This window comes from Hypanus sabinus, chromosome 17 (genome assembly GCF_030144855.1).
Source record: "Hypanus sabinus isolate sHypSab1 chromosome 17, sHypSab1.hap1, whole genome shotgun sequence".
In the NCBI taxonomy this organism is placed as follows: Eukaryota; Metazoa; Chordata; class Chondrichthyes; order Myliobatiformes; family Dasyatidae; genus Hypanus; species Hypanus sabinus.
In genome coordinates, this window is record NC_082722.1 from 25639352 (window position 1) to 25655601 (window position 16250).

General features: G+C 41.6%; 1 protein-coding gene across 1 annotated transcript in view; it reads left to right on the plus strand.

Annotated features, from left to right (window-relative positions):
- The window catches only part of slc9a5 (solute carrier family 9 member A5), a 222187-nt gene that overhangs the window by 133954 nt on the left and 71983 nt on the right, over window positions 1-16250 (plus strand). Inside the window, exons 6-7 of the mRNA XM_059992703.1 lie at window positions 7982-8202; window positions 8878-9080. Coding sequence (XP_059848686.1) covers window positions 7982-8202; window positions 8878-9080 — 424 coding nt within the window. The remainder of the gene's footprint in view (window positions 1-7981; window positions 8203-8877; window positions 9081-16250) is intronic.

Below are 16250 nucleotides of genomic sequence, written 5' to 3' on the forward strand. Positions count from 1 at the left end.
TCAGAAAGCCTTTTACAAGGTGTCACACATGAAGCTGCTTACCAAGATAAGAGTCCATAGTATTACAGGAAAGTTACCAATATGGTTAGAGCATTGGCTGATTGGCAGGAGATTGCGAGTGGGAATATAAGGATCCTCTTCTGGTTGGCTGCCAGTGACTAGTAATGTATCGCAGGAGTCTGTGTTGAGACCAATTCTTTTTATGCTCTACTGTATATAAATGATTAAGATAATGGGATAGATGGCTTTGTGTCAAGTTTGCAGATGATACGAAGATTGCTGGAGGATCAGTTAATGTTGAGGAAATGGCTAGGCTGCAGAAGGACTTAAACAGATTAGGAGAATAGGTAAGAAAGTGGCGAATGAAATACAATGTTGGAAAATGCATGGTTGTGCACTTTGGTAGTAGAAATAAATGTGAAAACTATTTTCTAAATGGGAAGAAAATTCTAAAATCTGAGATACAAAGGGACTTGAGGGTTCTTGTGCAGAACACCCTAAAAGTTAACTTGCAAGTTGAGTCAGTGGTGAGGAAAGCAAATGCAATGTTAGCATTCATTTCATGAGGTCTGGATACCAGAGCATGGATGTGACGTTGAGGCTTTGTGAGGCATTGGTGAGTCCTCACCTTGAGTATTATGAATAGTTTTGGGCTCCTCATCTTAGAAAAACTGGCATTGCAGAAGGTCCAGAGGCTGTTCATAAGGGAATGAAAGGGTTGTCATATGGGGAACTGAAAGTTAGAAGGATGAAGGGGGATCTTACTGAAATCTTTTGACAGAATAGATGTGGAAACGATGTTTCCTATGGTGGGGGGGGGGGTCTAAGATAAGAGGGCACAGTGTCAGGATAGAGGGGCGTCCATTTAGAACAGATGCGGAGAAATTTCTTTAGCCAGAGAATGCTGAATTTGTTACCACAGGCAACTGTGGAGGCCAGATCGTTGGGTATATTTAAGGCAGAGATTGATAGGTTCTTGGTTGGACATGGCATCAAAGGATACAGGGACAAAAGCCAGGGAATTGGGTGGAGGAGGGGAGAAAAGGGATCAGCCATGATTGAATGGTGGAGCAGACTCAGTGGGCCAAATGGCCTAATTCTGCCCCTGTGTCTTATGGTCCTATGAACACAATTGATGTGTTCAAGACTAAGAAGTGCTATGTAATGTGAGGAACCAAAGCAGAAGTGGGTATTGGGAGCTGAGGCGCAGAGCAAATATGATGGAATTGCTTTTGGAACTGTTTCGAGATTCATTTAATAGAAACTGCTAGTGAAAGACTGGAGGGGACTGAGGGGTGACCTGATCAAGGTACTGTATATAAAATCCTCAGAGGAATAGTCTTGGTGAAAGCCCAAAGACTTTTTTTTACCAGTGAGGGTGTGCTAAAAACAAGATCAGATGCAATAAATTTTAAAGGGACACAAGGGGTAGCTTCTTCATGCAAAGAGGATATGTATTGGAATGAGCTGCTGGAAATAGCAGCTGAAGCAAGCACATTAACTACGTTTAAAAGCGATCTAGTTAAATGTATGGATAGAAGAGGTTTCGAGAGATGGGCATCAAACTCAGCTGAGCTCACTGGTCAGTACAGATGGGTTGGGCTCAAGGGCCAGTTTCCATGCCGTGAGACTCTGTGAACCTCTGCTAGAACACTCAGCAGCTCAGAAAGCATTTTGGGAAAGAAATAGAACTGAAGTTTCAGGTGATGGTCTTTCATCTGATGAACTGATGAACAGTCAACAACCTGACACATGAATTTAGACAACGCTGGAGGAACTCAGCGGGTCAGCTAGCATCTACAGACTTGAATAAACAGTAAACATTTTGGGCAAAGGGTCTTGACCAGAACCATGAGTTTATTTATTCCATGGATGCTTCCTGACTTGCGGAGTTCCTCCAGCATTTTATATGTGTTACTCTGGCTTCCCAGCATCTGTGCAAACTCTTATGTTTCTGAATTTAGAACACAGATAGAACATGGAACCTTATGGAATAGGCCCTTCAATCCATAATGTGCTGTTGAACCAATTAAATTACCAACCAAATGGCTAACTAGTCTAGTTTATTCGGCTGACACAATGTCCATATCCTGCACATTCATGTACCTATCAAAACATCCCTCAAAAATCTCTAATGTATCAGCATCTACCTGTCCAGGCAGTGCATTCCAGGCATCCACCATTCTCTGAGTTTTTAAAAAAACATACTCCTCACATCTCCTTTGAATTTACCCCTCCCACCTTAAATGTATGCCCCCTGCTCTTAGACATTTCAACCCTGGGGAGAAAGATACTGTATGTCTACTTAATTGATGCTTCTCAGAATGTTATAAACTTTTATCAGATCTTCACTCAGCCTCACTATTCCAGAGAAAACAACCCAAGTTTGCCCAGTATCTCATTATAGTACATGCCCTCAGATCCAGGCAGCGTCCTGGTAAACCTCTTCTACACCCTTTCAAAAGCCTCAACATCCACAGATCTGCACTTATCACCTCATCAAATAACTCAATCAAGTTAGTAGGATGCAACCTGACCCACACAAAACCATGCAGGGTCTCCCTAATCAGACTATGTTTTCCAAATGCTCATAAATCCTATCCCTAAGAATTCTCTTCAATAACTTCCCTACCACTGATGTGAGACTCACTGATCTATTGTTTCAAGGATTATCCTTGGTTTCTTTCTTGTATAATGGAACAATATTAGCTACTTGCCAGTCTTCTAGGACCTCAACTGTGACTAGAGAGTCCATGAAGATATCGGTCAAGGCCCCAGCAATTGCTTCTCTTGCCTCCCTCAATAACCTGGGCAATGTTCTGTCAGGCCCTTGGGACTTATCCACCTTAATGCTCTTTGATAGACCCAACACTGCCTCTTCCTTTATCTCAAAATATCTAAGCACAACAATATGTTTGGCACTGATCTCCCCAACCTCAATCTCCTTCTCCTTAGAAAATACTGATGTATTCATGAAGAACCTCAGCTGCATTCTTCAAATCCAAGCAAATGTTTCCCCCTTTCTCCTTGAGTGACCCTACCATCTCCCTAGTTATATAATCTTATTCTATTTATTTGGAGATACAGCGTGAAACAGGCCCTTCCAGCCTGATAATCCAGGCCACCAGCAACCCACCAACTTAATCCTAGCCTAATCACAGGACATTTACAATGACCGATTAACCAACTACCAGTCCATCCTTGGACTGTGGGATGAAACCACAGCACTTGGAGGAAACCCAAGTGCACATGAGAAGAACGTACAGACTTTCTTGGAAAGGACACTAGAATTGAACTCCAAACTCGATGAACTTCCCTACCACTGACATGAGACTCACCGGTCTATAGTTTCCAGGATTATCCTTGGTTCCCTTCTTGAATAATGGAACAACTCACCAGTCCTCTGGGACCTTGCCTGTAGCTAGAGACGACACAAAAGTATTGGTCAAGGTCTGAGCAATCTAATCTCTTGACTCTCTCAATAACCTGGGGTATAACCCATCAGGACCTGGGAATCATCCACCTAATGCTCTTTAAAAGCCCTAATACTATCTCTTTACCTCAAAATGCTCTAGCGCATCAATATGTTCAGCACTTATGTCCTTATCCTTTTCATGCTTCTCTTTTGTAAATACTGATGTAAAGTATTCACTTAGGACCTCACCTCCACCTCCAAGCAAATGCCCCCTCCCCCCTTTTCCTTGAGTGGTCCTACTTTCTCCCTAGTAATCCTCTTGCTCTTGATGTTTGTATAGAATGCCTTGGACTTCTCTTTAATCTTAATTGCTAAGGATTTTTAATGGTCTCTCCTGGTTTTCCTAATTTCTCCCTTGGGTTCTTTTCTGGCTTCTTTGTTATTGTCAATGGCTCTGTTAGATTCTGACTTCCCAAGCTTCAGATACTTCTCCTTTTTCTACTTGACTAAATTCATCACCTCTCTCAGCAAATAAGTTTCTTCACCTTGCATTTTTGTCCGTCCCTCTGACTGGAAGATGCCTGTTCTGTACTTTGTGCATCTGGTCTTTAAACACCTTCCATTTGTCAACTGTGGATTTGCACAAAAACAGCTGTTCCCAATTAACTGTCCCTAGTTCCTGACTGATGCTCTCGTGATTTGCCCTGCTCCAATTTAATACTCTCCTACAAGTCTATAGCTATCTAAAACTTGAGGCAACCCCTAACTGCTCACCCACTGTAAGGTCAGTCACCTAGTCAGGCTCATTATCCATCAAAAAGTCCAGTACATCTTTCTCTTATTGCACTATCTACTTATGGATACACAAAATCCTCTGGATGCACCTAACAAAATTTGCCCCATCTAAGCTTGTACTCAGAAGGTCCCAGTTTGCATTGGGGAAGATGAATTCCCACATGAGAACAACTCGATTGTGTTTACACCTTTCCTTAATTTACTGCACATCTGTTCCTCAATGTCCTGCTGGCTACTGGGGCGTCTGTAGTACTTGCATCGGAGTGATTGCACCCTACCTATTTTTGAGTTCTACCCATCTAGACTCAGTGGATGAGCCCTCCATTATGTGTCCTCTTGAGTGGAGCTGTGATATCTTCTCCAATTAGTAGTGTAACTCTCCTCCTACCTCCTGTGCCTCCCTATCTTTTTCTAAAACATTGAAACCCTCAGACATTAAGCACCCATTCTGTCACTTTCTCAGCCAAGTCTCTGCAATGGCCATAACATCATAGTTGCATGCACAGATCCATGCTCTAAATTAATCACCTTTACCCATAATACTCACACTTCAAACACACCTTCCTGTTGCACCTATTACTTTGCTTTTGTTGGTTTTTACTGGCCCTGACTTCTATGTTTCTCTTCATTCTTCCACTTTCTGCCTAGGTGCATTGGTTTCCACCCCCCTGCCAAACTAGTTTAAGCCTTTCCAAGTAGCACCAGTGAACCTCCCTGCCAGGATATTGACTCGTCTCCAGTTCAGGTGCAACCTGTTCCTCTTGTACAGGTTCCCCCTGCCCCAGAAGAGGTTCCAATGATCCAAGAACCTGAAACTTAGCCTCTCATTCATCTGTACTGTCATTCTATTCCTGTCCTGACTAACACGTGGCACTGAGAGTAATCCGGAGATTACTACCTTGGAGGTTCTGCTCTTGTTTATCTCCCTGTTGAAGCTGCCTGAATTGTTGAGCATTTCTGACCTTTTTTCTGCTTAAATCTCATATTTCAAGCATCTTCAACATCTCTATCATAAACTATTTTGAATTGGGAAAATAAATTCTAAGGTGATGACCAAGGAAATTCAATAATAATTATCTTCAGAACAAATAACGTCACAATGGTGCTGGTGAACCACAGCTGTGTTCTGTGGGCTGCAAGACAATACTTATAAGTATACCTCTTTCAATTTTCTCTCAGTGCATTCTGCAGCATGTAATTTCCTTCTAAGCAATGTACTTTTAAATCAACTTAATGATCTACAGATTTCATGTTCATCTGAAGGTTTCTGCAGATCAGGCAGGTACATACCTTGAAGCAGATGAAGGTTCACGGTCAGAAACGAGGCAGGAAGGGTTATATTCTATGCTTGAAGGAAGTGTCTTTCTCCCAACATGCCAGATACAGCAATCAATCTGGAAGGCTTCTTGGTTTTCTGTGTGGAATGAGCTGCTGATTTGGAAAAGGCAAAAATTGGAGGTGTGTGTTTCTTGATAAACTCTCAATAGTGCTCTGATGTGGCGGTTTTGACGAACTCATGTTCCCCCAACCTTGATCACCTAATGGTCAAATGCCGTCCGTTATATTTATCTAGGGAATTTTTCTCCATAATCTTGATCGCAGTTTAACTACCAACAGCAGCCGACTATAATCAAGTACTTGAGATACTGCATGATGCCGACTCCAAACAAAAAACAGGTCATCTCGATGTATTTCAAACCATCATCGTGGACTTCAACCAGATTTGTTTAAATTAAACACTGGCCAGTTACCATCACTTGTAGCACCAGAGGTCCTAACACACTCAAGACCACTGTTATACTAAGATGAGGAATGCCTATCGTTGAATGCACAGACCACATTTCCGTAAATCTGATCACTTGGCTGTCCTTCTATTTGCATACAAGCAGAGGCTAAAGAACAAAACTTCAGAAATTAGGACAGAACGAGAGGTGGTTGCAGGAGGCACAGGAGCAGATACAGGATTGATTCAAGTCAGTGGACTGGGCCGTGCTCAGGGTCTCCTCTTTGTATCTGAATGAATACACCGTGGTTGTAACAGACTTTATTCGAACAGTTGTAGATGAGTGTGGCACACACACAGTGCTGGAGGAACTCAGCAGGCCAGGCAGCATCAATGGAAAAGAATAAGTAGTCAGTGTTTTGGCCGAGATTCCACAAAGTCATAACGAGTCTTCCTCAATCAGAAGTCTTGGATAAATCATGAGATCCACAATCTGCTGGGAGCCAGAACAAATTCATTCAAGTCTGGTGGCCAAAAAAGTTACACAAGGTCCAGGTACAACCTGTGGAAAGCCACCTCATGGATGAAGTGGCAATATAGCACTCAACTTGAATCAACAAAGGATGCTCGACAGTGGTGGCAGGGCTCGAATACTCTGTAGAGTTATATCAAGTGACAGCAGGGCTGTGCTTCCAGGTGAGCTCAATGCCTTTCATGCACACTTCGACTGTCAAAACATGGAGGAACCATCACAAACTCCCCGATGATCCAATGATTTTAGTCTCTGGCGCTGACATGCAAGCAGCCTTTGGGGGTTGGGGGGTGAACCCACGAAAAGCATTCAGTCAAGGCTGAGTACCTGGCCAAGTACTAAAGACCTGTGTCAATCAACTGAGATCTTTAACCTCTTGCTTCAGCAGTCTGAGGTACCCACCTGCTTAAAGCAGGTTTCAATTATACCCACGAAGAACACAGAGACCTGCCTCATGCTCTCTTCTCACTACGTCCATCAAGGTGGTTCAGGAGCCTGTGCCACCAGGTTCAGGAACAGTTATTGCTCCTCAACCATCAGGCTCTTGAACCAAAGTGAATAACTTCAATCAACTTCACTTGCCCCATCATTGAAATGTTCCCACAACCAATGGACCACTTTCAAGGACTCTTTATTTTATGTTCTCAAATTATATTGCTTAATTATTATTTATTTAATTTTGTATTTGCACATTTTGATGTCTTTTGCACTCTGAACACCCAAGCTGGTGCAGTCTTTCATTAATTCTGTTAGTTATTGTTATATGGATTTATTAAATATGGCCACAAGAAAATGAACCTCAGCGTTCTATATGGAGAAATACATGTGCCTTGAAAATAAATTTACTTTGATCTTACCTGAGCTGTATTCCCAGATCTATAAGGATTTAACACACAACAGGACTAGGTTGTTTCTGAGGTCTGAGATCGACCTCAACCACTGTCAAGTTCTGATGCAAAAGAAACAACTAACGCAGAAATCACTGCAGATGAGGCCCAAAGAAATTATCTCTTAAAAAATCACTGAGTAGTGGGGGAAAATTAGAAATTTCTGGAATTTAAAAAAAATTTGAACAAAGCAAAAGTGAGGATAATTTATGGATTGTGTGCAGTAGAAAATGTTAAACCATGGCAGTTCAAATGCAACCATATCTATTATAATGTATCTAAATGTAAATAGTACGAGAATTAAAGGCAGGAGTTATTTGTTCACACTAAGAGTGTGATTGATGCTGCGGTCATACTCAGGGTAAAACTGAATTATGCAAAAGAAGTTTTTTTTTCTTATGAGGATTGTATTGACCACAATACAATTGTGGTCGAATAAGACCACAAGTTTTCCCCTTCTGCACTTACCTATGCCATCATTTGAAAGTTGGTTAAATACTTTATTGCTTGAATCTGAATTGATTTGCAATGAATTGATATCCAATGTGTTTTTCAGAATGAAAATCTCAAATTAAAACAAACATATGGTCTAAAAATCATGCCTAAACAAATTTTTGTATCCTATTTAGTGTCACCTTCTGCGGCCTGTGTTGCAAAAAGTACGTGGAAGCTAACATTTCACAGAAGTCACGCACGACTGTAAAATATACAATGAAGACATTAGCCAGCAGCTCAGAAACAATTATTTTCATGCTGCTGGGAATCTCTGCTGTGGACACATCGAAATGGACCTGGGACACGAGTCTTGTTCTCTTCACACTTCTTTTCACATTTGTCTTCAGGGCAATAGGCAAGTATTCTTGTTTCCTCCCTTCTTCCCACCCTGCATCTTCAGGCCTTCTAGACAGAAAGGACCTATCAATGCCACTAAACCAGAAGTGAACGATATAAGAGCATGCCCTGATTTAATTTGTTCAACCGTTTCCTCTTCCTCCTGCTTGGGTGAGATCACATACACCTAGGTCAAGAGGGCCAAATAGATAAACTATTTCAGATTCCTCCTACTACTCCCACCAACACAGAAGCCTGTCTTCAGTAAAATAGCAAATACTAGTCAGTAAAATGGAGTTGGAATGTTGGCCCTTATCTCAAAGGAGGAAGGCTGCAATCCAAATGGGACTGACTAGTAATAACATTGTACAGTACCTTGTTGGTCTTTAAAATCTGCGCATTGGTCTTGGAGGACAATTAGTTGAATTAGTATCCAAGATTGTGTGTCCTTCTGAAGCTGCATCTGGCTTTATGTCCATAGTAATATGTGATCTAAACCTAAATCTGTTCCAGTACAAATATGTAACTCAAATATTACAGGAAGTTAAATCTTCTAAATAAGCAGCTGGCATCTACACGATAAATGGAAGTATTTCTGTTTTTGAAACTAAGAATTTGATAACTGATCATAGGATGATTCATATTATTGTGTAAAGAAGAAAATGTTTATTGTGCCCAATTTTTACATTCCTAGGTGTAATCCTGCAGAGCTGGGTAGTAAATCATTTCCGGCTTGTTCCGTTGGACAGAATTGACCAGGTTGTTATGACGTATGGTGGCTTAAGAGGTGCAGTGGCTTTTGCATTGGTTATTCTTCTCAATGGTCAGGTTATCAAGGCAAAGGACTATTTTGTTGCAACAACGATCACTGTTATATTTTTCACAGTGATTGTTCAGGTGAGTGTGGCCGTTTACTTGCTTTATATTGTTCAATAATACTTGATGCAGTCCTTCAGTTTGATATTTGCACTGGCATGCAACATTCAAATATGCACCCATTTGTGTCCTAGAAAATATCCTCACTTTCTTCTCGTACATTTTTATTTACCTGGCACAATATATTGGTACTTTAACTTTCGAATATTATTCCATGAAAAGTAAAGCAGATTAGATCACCAAAGAATACTCTATTTCTTAAAATGTTCACTGATTGTTGAAGTGTAATGATCAAAGTCCCATTAATTATTCAGCATGCGGTTCGTATATCTTATCCACATTCATTATTCTGCCTTTGAACTTCCAGTTAGAATTATTCACTTCTATCTTCAAATTGAAAGTGTATTTGTCTGATTACCATGTATATAGTGGCGTTGCATCATTCTTGATACAGACGCTGGATCCACCAGGTCTACAGTTCACAGAAACTTTCTCTCATCCCTTCAGCTTGTCTCGCCAACTTATCAACATTTTGCTCCCGAGTAGATAGGCATATATAAAGGAAAATAAGGATGAACCTATTGCCTCAGCTACATCCTGAGGTGGTATCTAGAAACCAACAACATTCTGGTAAAGAAGGCTGCTATTGAATTTATTAGTTACTGGTTTATTTTATGATCCCACCCAACAAATGCAAACATCACTTCTATAACTTCATAAATCTACAAACTTCTATAAAATCATATCATCGTATTGTTCTCTAGACTGTAATAACTTGGCCGCTTAGTCTTTCTCCAAAGATATAACCTGTTCAGTTCGGCAATCAATCAATACTATTGCTTTGTTTAGTATTCTCAATGCATACCCAGGAACAAGAGCTCTAATGGAATCAGCATTAAAGGAGGTTGTTTCAGAGTTGTATACAGAGCAGTCCTTTGCTGATAACGCAGCTGCTTGTAAAACCTGGCTCACACCCCTTCCCTGCCAGTGGTTTTCAATGCTGAAGCAGGGAAATCTATAAATTTGCTGCTGATACAGCCATTGTTGGTAGAATCTCAGATGGAGATGAGAGGGTGTACAGGAGTGAGATATACCAGCTGGTGGAGTGGTGTCACAGCAACAACCTTGCGCTCAACATCAGTAAGACTGATTGTGGACTTCAGGAAGGGTAAGATGAAGGAACACATACCAATCCTCACAGAGGGATCAGAAGTGGAGAGAGTGAGCAGTTTCAAGTTCCTGGGTGTCAAGATCTCTGAGGAGCTAACCTGGTCCCAACATATCAATGCAGCTATTAAGAAGGCAAGACAGCAACCATATTTCATTAGGAGTTTGGAGAGATTGGAATGTCAACAAAAACACTCAACTTCTATAGATGTGCCGTGGAGAGCATTCTGACCAGGCTGCATCACTGTCTGGTATGGGGGTAGGGGAGTGGCTATCGCACAGGACTGAAAGAAGCTGCAGAGGGTCATAAGTTTAGTTGGCTCCATCTTGGGTACGAGCCTACAAATTACCCTGGACATCTTCAAGAAGTGGTGTCTCAGAAGGGCCGTGTCCATTTGATGCACCATCAATAACTCTGAGACGTGAGTTAAGGTAGGCTTTTATTGGCTGGAAGAAAGCACAAGCAGCAAGCGACCACCACACGACATCCTGGAGACTGAGGGAGGAGCAGCGCCTCCAATCGCCTTTATACCGGGGTGTGTGGGAGGAGCCACAGGAGCAGTCGGGGGGGGGCATGTCCAGACAGGTATATATAGTTCACCACACCATTATTAAGGACCCCCAGCACCCAGGGCATGCCTTTTTCTCACTGTTACCATCAGGTAGGAGGTACAGAAACCTGAAGGCACACACTCAGCAATTTGGGAACAGCTTTTTCCCCTCTGCCATCCAATTCCTAAATGGACATTGAACCCATGAACACGATCTCAATTTTTAAATGTATTATTTCTGTTTTTGCACAGTTTTTAATTTATTCAATATGCATATACTGTAATTGATTTACTTATTTATTTTTTCTTCTATATTGTGTAGCATTGATCTGCTGCTACTAAGTTAACAAGTTTCACACATGTGCTGGTGATAATAAACCTGATTCTGATTATGAACTGATACCAATGACTCGTAAATTTCTACCGGTCTATACCAGATGGAGATGCAACCAGTCAGGGTACCTTACCAACTAGTCTGAGTGCTTACATCACTGTCTGGTATAGAGGCACCTTCGCACAGGATTGGGGAAAAAGCTGCAGCAAGTTCTAAAGTCAGCCAGCTCCATCATGAACACTAGCCTCCCCATCATTGAGGCAACTTCAAAAGGAGATGCCTTAGTAGGTGGCATCCATCATGAAGGACATTCACCACACCCTCTCATTACTTCCTTCAAGGAGGAGGTACAGGAGTTTGAATAATTGTTTTAGGAAACGTCTCCTTTTGCGATCAGATTTCTGAACAGTCCATGAAATTATGAAACATCACCTGACCAATCTGATCTCTCTTTGCTCTATTTAATTATATTTTATATATATTATTCAGAGTTTGGTTTACTGTCACTGCCATGTGTCATGAAAGTTGTTGTTTTGAGCAGCAGTACAGTACAATACATATAGCATAAGTTACAATAAGAACTATATATTAAAAATTAATGCAAAGAGAGCAAAATTATTGTAATAAGTGATAAATTGCACTGTACTACAAAACAACAAATTTCATGATATGTGTCAGTGATAATAAACTTATTCCTGGTTCTGATTCTCTCTGCTGGTGCTTCTGCAGCTCTGATATGCCCACAGCTCAGTGAGGAGAAGCTGTCCATGAAGACTGGTTTTGGGTAGTCAAAGGAAGGTGGTACAACTGTTCAGCACTGAAATGGACATTTAGGACTGCAGCCTGACCAGCACTGTGACTGCAGCCAAAGCTGGGCAATGACAGAACCTGTTCCATGTGTCAGATCTTGCAGTCTCCCTCTCATTTCCCGGTGGATACGATGGGAGCTGCCCACCATTGAGCTTGTTACTCTGGAGAAACCTGAGTTGGATGTGCTGTGCAGCCAAACAGCGAGTGGAATACAAACGTTTGTAAATAGCACCATCCATCAGCTCCAAGAGCCCGTTACAAGACAGACTATAAGATCCGGGTGGTCTGTCAACAAATGGAGCAAATGAGTCCTGATGAAGTGTTTTGACCTGAAACATTAATTATTTATTCATCTCCGTAGATGCTGCCAGACCTGCAGAGTTCCTCCAGAAGTCTGTGTTTGTGTTGCTGTGCATTTCCAGCATCTGCAGAATGTCTTGTGTTCAATAAATGGTGTTCCTTGGTCAGTCTGGAGAGAATGCCTTTGGGGGCTGGAGATGGATGGCCTAAACCCCACACTACTTGTCCTGATCTGTCCAAAATGGAGGCATTCTTCCAACATTGAGCTTTGGGCAATTCTGAGCTGTGAGTTCCAATGGAGGCAATGTGTTTGAGCCAGGTTCCTGTCATTAGTGGCACACAGATTGAGCAGATGGGTTCCTCAGAATGATGTAGAGCACAATAGTGAATCATTGCTATCAAGTACAGCTGAGTGAAATAGTAAAGCCTATTATTCCCCTTCTCTGGAGTCTCAATACTCTTCATAAAATATGTTTGTAATAACACGGTCTTAAAACTAGTAGAATGAATTATTGCTGCAAACCATGTTAATTCGGTGATCATAAATATGAAGCTCCTGGAAAGAATCAGTTTGGCCAGAAGTAACATATCAATCATTTTCTGTCTATATATCTAAACAGAATGCAGAATATAATTTTGCAATTTGAGAAAGTGCAATTCACATTTATGATAATTAGTTTTCATTGTCACATGTCTTGAGGTGCAGTGTAAAGCTTTGTTTGCAACCATCCAGATAAATCTTTCCATACATAGTAATCACCAACAATGCAGAAATAAATTGTTGCAGTTACAGAGAGAGTGCAGAGCAGGTAGACAAATAGAGCTCAAGAGACATTACAGGGTAGACTGGAAGATGAAGAGTACTAATGTTTGTCTCTCATCTCATGAGAAGTGTGTTTAAGAATGTGATAACGATGTGTTAGAAGCTGTCCTAAGTCTGGTGGTTTGTGCTCTCAGGTTTTTGTATCTTTTGTCCAACGGTGGAGAGGAGAATAGTCAATGAATTGAGTAGGAGGGGTTCTTGATTGTTGTCTCCTTTCCGGATCTGTGCAAAGTGTAGATGGAGTCAATGGAGGGGCTTTTGGTTTGTGATGGACTCGGCTGTGTTCACAGCTCTCTAAAATTGCATGTGGTCTTGGGGAGAGCAGTTGCTGTACCAAACTGTGATGATGCTGCTGCACAGGATGCCTTCTATGGTACATCTATTAATTTTGGTAAGACATGCTGTATTTCCTTAGACTTTTGAGGAAGTAGAGGAATCGGTGTACTTTCCAGGCTGTTGTATCCATGTGGTTGAACCAGGACTAATTGTTTGTGATATTTACCTCTAAGAACATAAAGATCACAACCATCTCCACCTCAGGAGGTCTCATCATTGAAGCCAGACAAAAGAAACAGCAGGAGAGTATGACAGGAACAAAGTTAAAGAAGGAAACCCAAAATTCAACTAGACTGTTAGAGTGAAAACCAACCACCGGAAAGGGTGGAAGTGGTTATCTGGAAGAGATGTAAAGTATGTGGACATATTTGGTCAATTAAAATAAAAGCTGGGAATCTGAAATTGAATAAAAGAAAATGATGTAAGTATGGATAGACAATATCTGGAACACCTGGATGAAGATTAAGATTTTAAGATAAAGATTAGCTTTATTTGTCACATGTACATCGAAACATGTTTGTGAAATGCACCATTTTCAATAATGACTAGCTCAGTTTGAGGATGTGCTTGAGGCAGCCCACACGTGATGCCGTACTTCCAGTGCCAACGTACTTCCAGTGCCAACGTAGCATGTCCACAGCTTACTATGTAACTGCATCTTTGGGATGTAGGAGAAACTGCAGCACCTGGAGGAAACCCATGTGTACACTGGGAGAATGTAGAAACTCTGTACAGATAGCAGTGTGGATTAGACCCCGATCGCTGGCACTGTAAAGTGTTTAACCTCAGACTCCACCCTGTTATACATAGATCTGTGTTCCACCCCACAACAAGCTTAAAACATTTTTTTTCTCATGTTTCCACTCTGATGAAGGGTCTTTGACCTGAAAAGTTAACTCTATAAATGCTGCCTGAACTGCTGAGTATCTACAGCATTTCTGATTTGGTCAGAAATTTTGATGGCAGTAGAAAGAGTAGGTTTCTCAAACACAAGAAGATCTTTAGATCCTGGAAATCCAAAATGTTGGAGGAATTCAGCAGGCCAAGTTGCATCAAATGAAGAGTAGACAGTTGACGTTATGGGCTGAGGCCCTTCATCAGACCAGGAAGTGAATAGACAATGGGTGCAGGTGAAGGCCATTCAGCCCTTTGAGCCAGCACCACCATTCACTGTGATCATAGCTGATCATCCACAATCAGTACCCCATTCCTGCCTTCTCCCTGACTCTGTATCTTTAACAGCTCTATCTAACTCTTTCTTGAAAGCATCCAGAGAATTGACCTCCACTGCTTTCTGAGGCAGAGCATTCCATAGATCCACATCTCTCTGGGTGAAAAAGATTTTCCTGAACTCCGTTCTAAATGGTCTACCCCTTATTCTTAAATTGTGGCCTCTAGTTTTGGACTCCCCCAACATCGGAAACATGTTTCCTGCCTCTAACGTGTTCAATCCCTTAATAATCTTGTATGTTTCAATCAGATCCCCTCTCATGCTTCTAAATTCCAGTGTATATGAGCCCATTCGCTCCAATCTTTCAACATATGACAGTCCCACCATTCTGGGAATGAACCTCATGAACCTATGCTGCACTCCTCAATTGCAAGAATGTCCTTCCTCAAATTTGGAGACCAAAACTGCACACAGTACTCCAGGCGTGGCCTCACCAGGGCCCTGTACAACGACAGAAGGACCTCTTTGCTGCTATACTCAACTCCCCTTGTTATGAAGGCCAACATGTCATTAGCTTTCTTTACTGCTTGCTATACCTACATGCTTACTTTCAGTGACTGATGAACAAGGACACTTAGATCTCGTTGTATTTCCCCTTTTCCTAACTTGACACCATTCAGATAGTAATCTGCCTTCCTGTTCTTGCCACCAAAGTGGATAACCTCACATTTATCCACATTAAACTGCATCTGCCCACTCACACAAACTGTCCAAGTCACCCTGCATTCTCCTAACTTCCTCCTCATATTTCACTCTGCTACCCAGCTTTGTATCATCTGCAATTTGCTAATGTTACTTTTAATCCCTTCATCTAAATCATTAATATATATATTGTAAATAGCTGCGGTCCCAGCACCAAGCCTTGCGGTATCCCACTGGTCACTGCCTGCCATTCTGAAAGGGGCCTGTAATCCCTATTCTGTGTTTCCTCTCTGCCAGCCAATTTTCTATCCATGTCAGTACCCTACCTCCAATACCATGTGTTCTAATTTTGCCCACTAATCTCTTATGTGGGGCCTTATCAAAGGCTTTCTGAAAGTCCAGGTACATTATATCCACTGGCTCTCCCTTGCCCATTTTCATTGTTACATCCTCAAAAAATTCCAGAAGATTAGTCAAGCATGATTTCCCCTTCGTAAATTCATGCTGACTTGGACCGATCCTGTTACTGCTATCCAAATGTGCCGCTATTTCATCTTTTATAATTTGATTCCAGCATCTTCCCCACCACAGGTGTCAGGCTAGCTGGTCTATAGTTCCCTGTTTTCTCTCTCTCTCCTTTCTTAAAAAGTGGGATAACGTTAGCTACCCTCCAATCCACAGGAACTGATCCTAAATCTATAGAACATTGGAAAATGATTACCAATGCATCCACGATTTCTAGAGCCACCTTGTTAAGTACCCTGGGCTGCAGACCATCAGGGGATTTATCAGCCTTCAGTCCCATCAGTCGACCCAACAGCACTTTCTGCTTAACGTGAATTTCCTTCAGTTCCTTTGTTACCCTAGGGCCTCTGGCCACTATTATATCTGGGAGGTTGTGTCTTCCCTAGTGAAGACAGATACAAAGTACCTGTTCAACTCATCTGCCATTTCCTTGTTCCCCATAATAAATTCACCTGTTTCTGTTTTCAAGGGC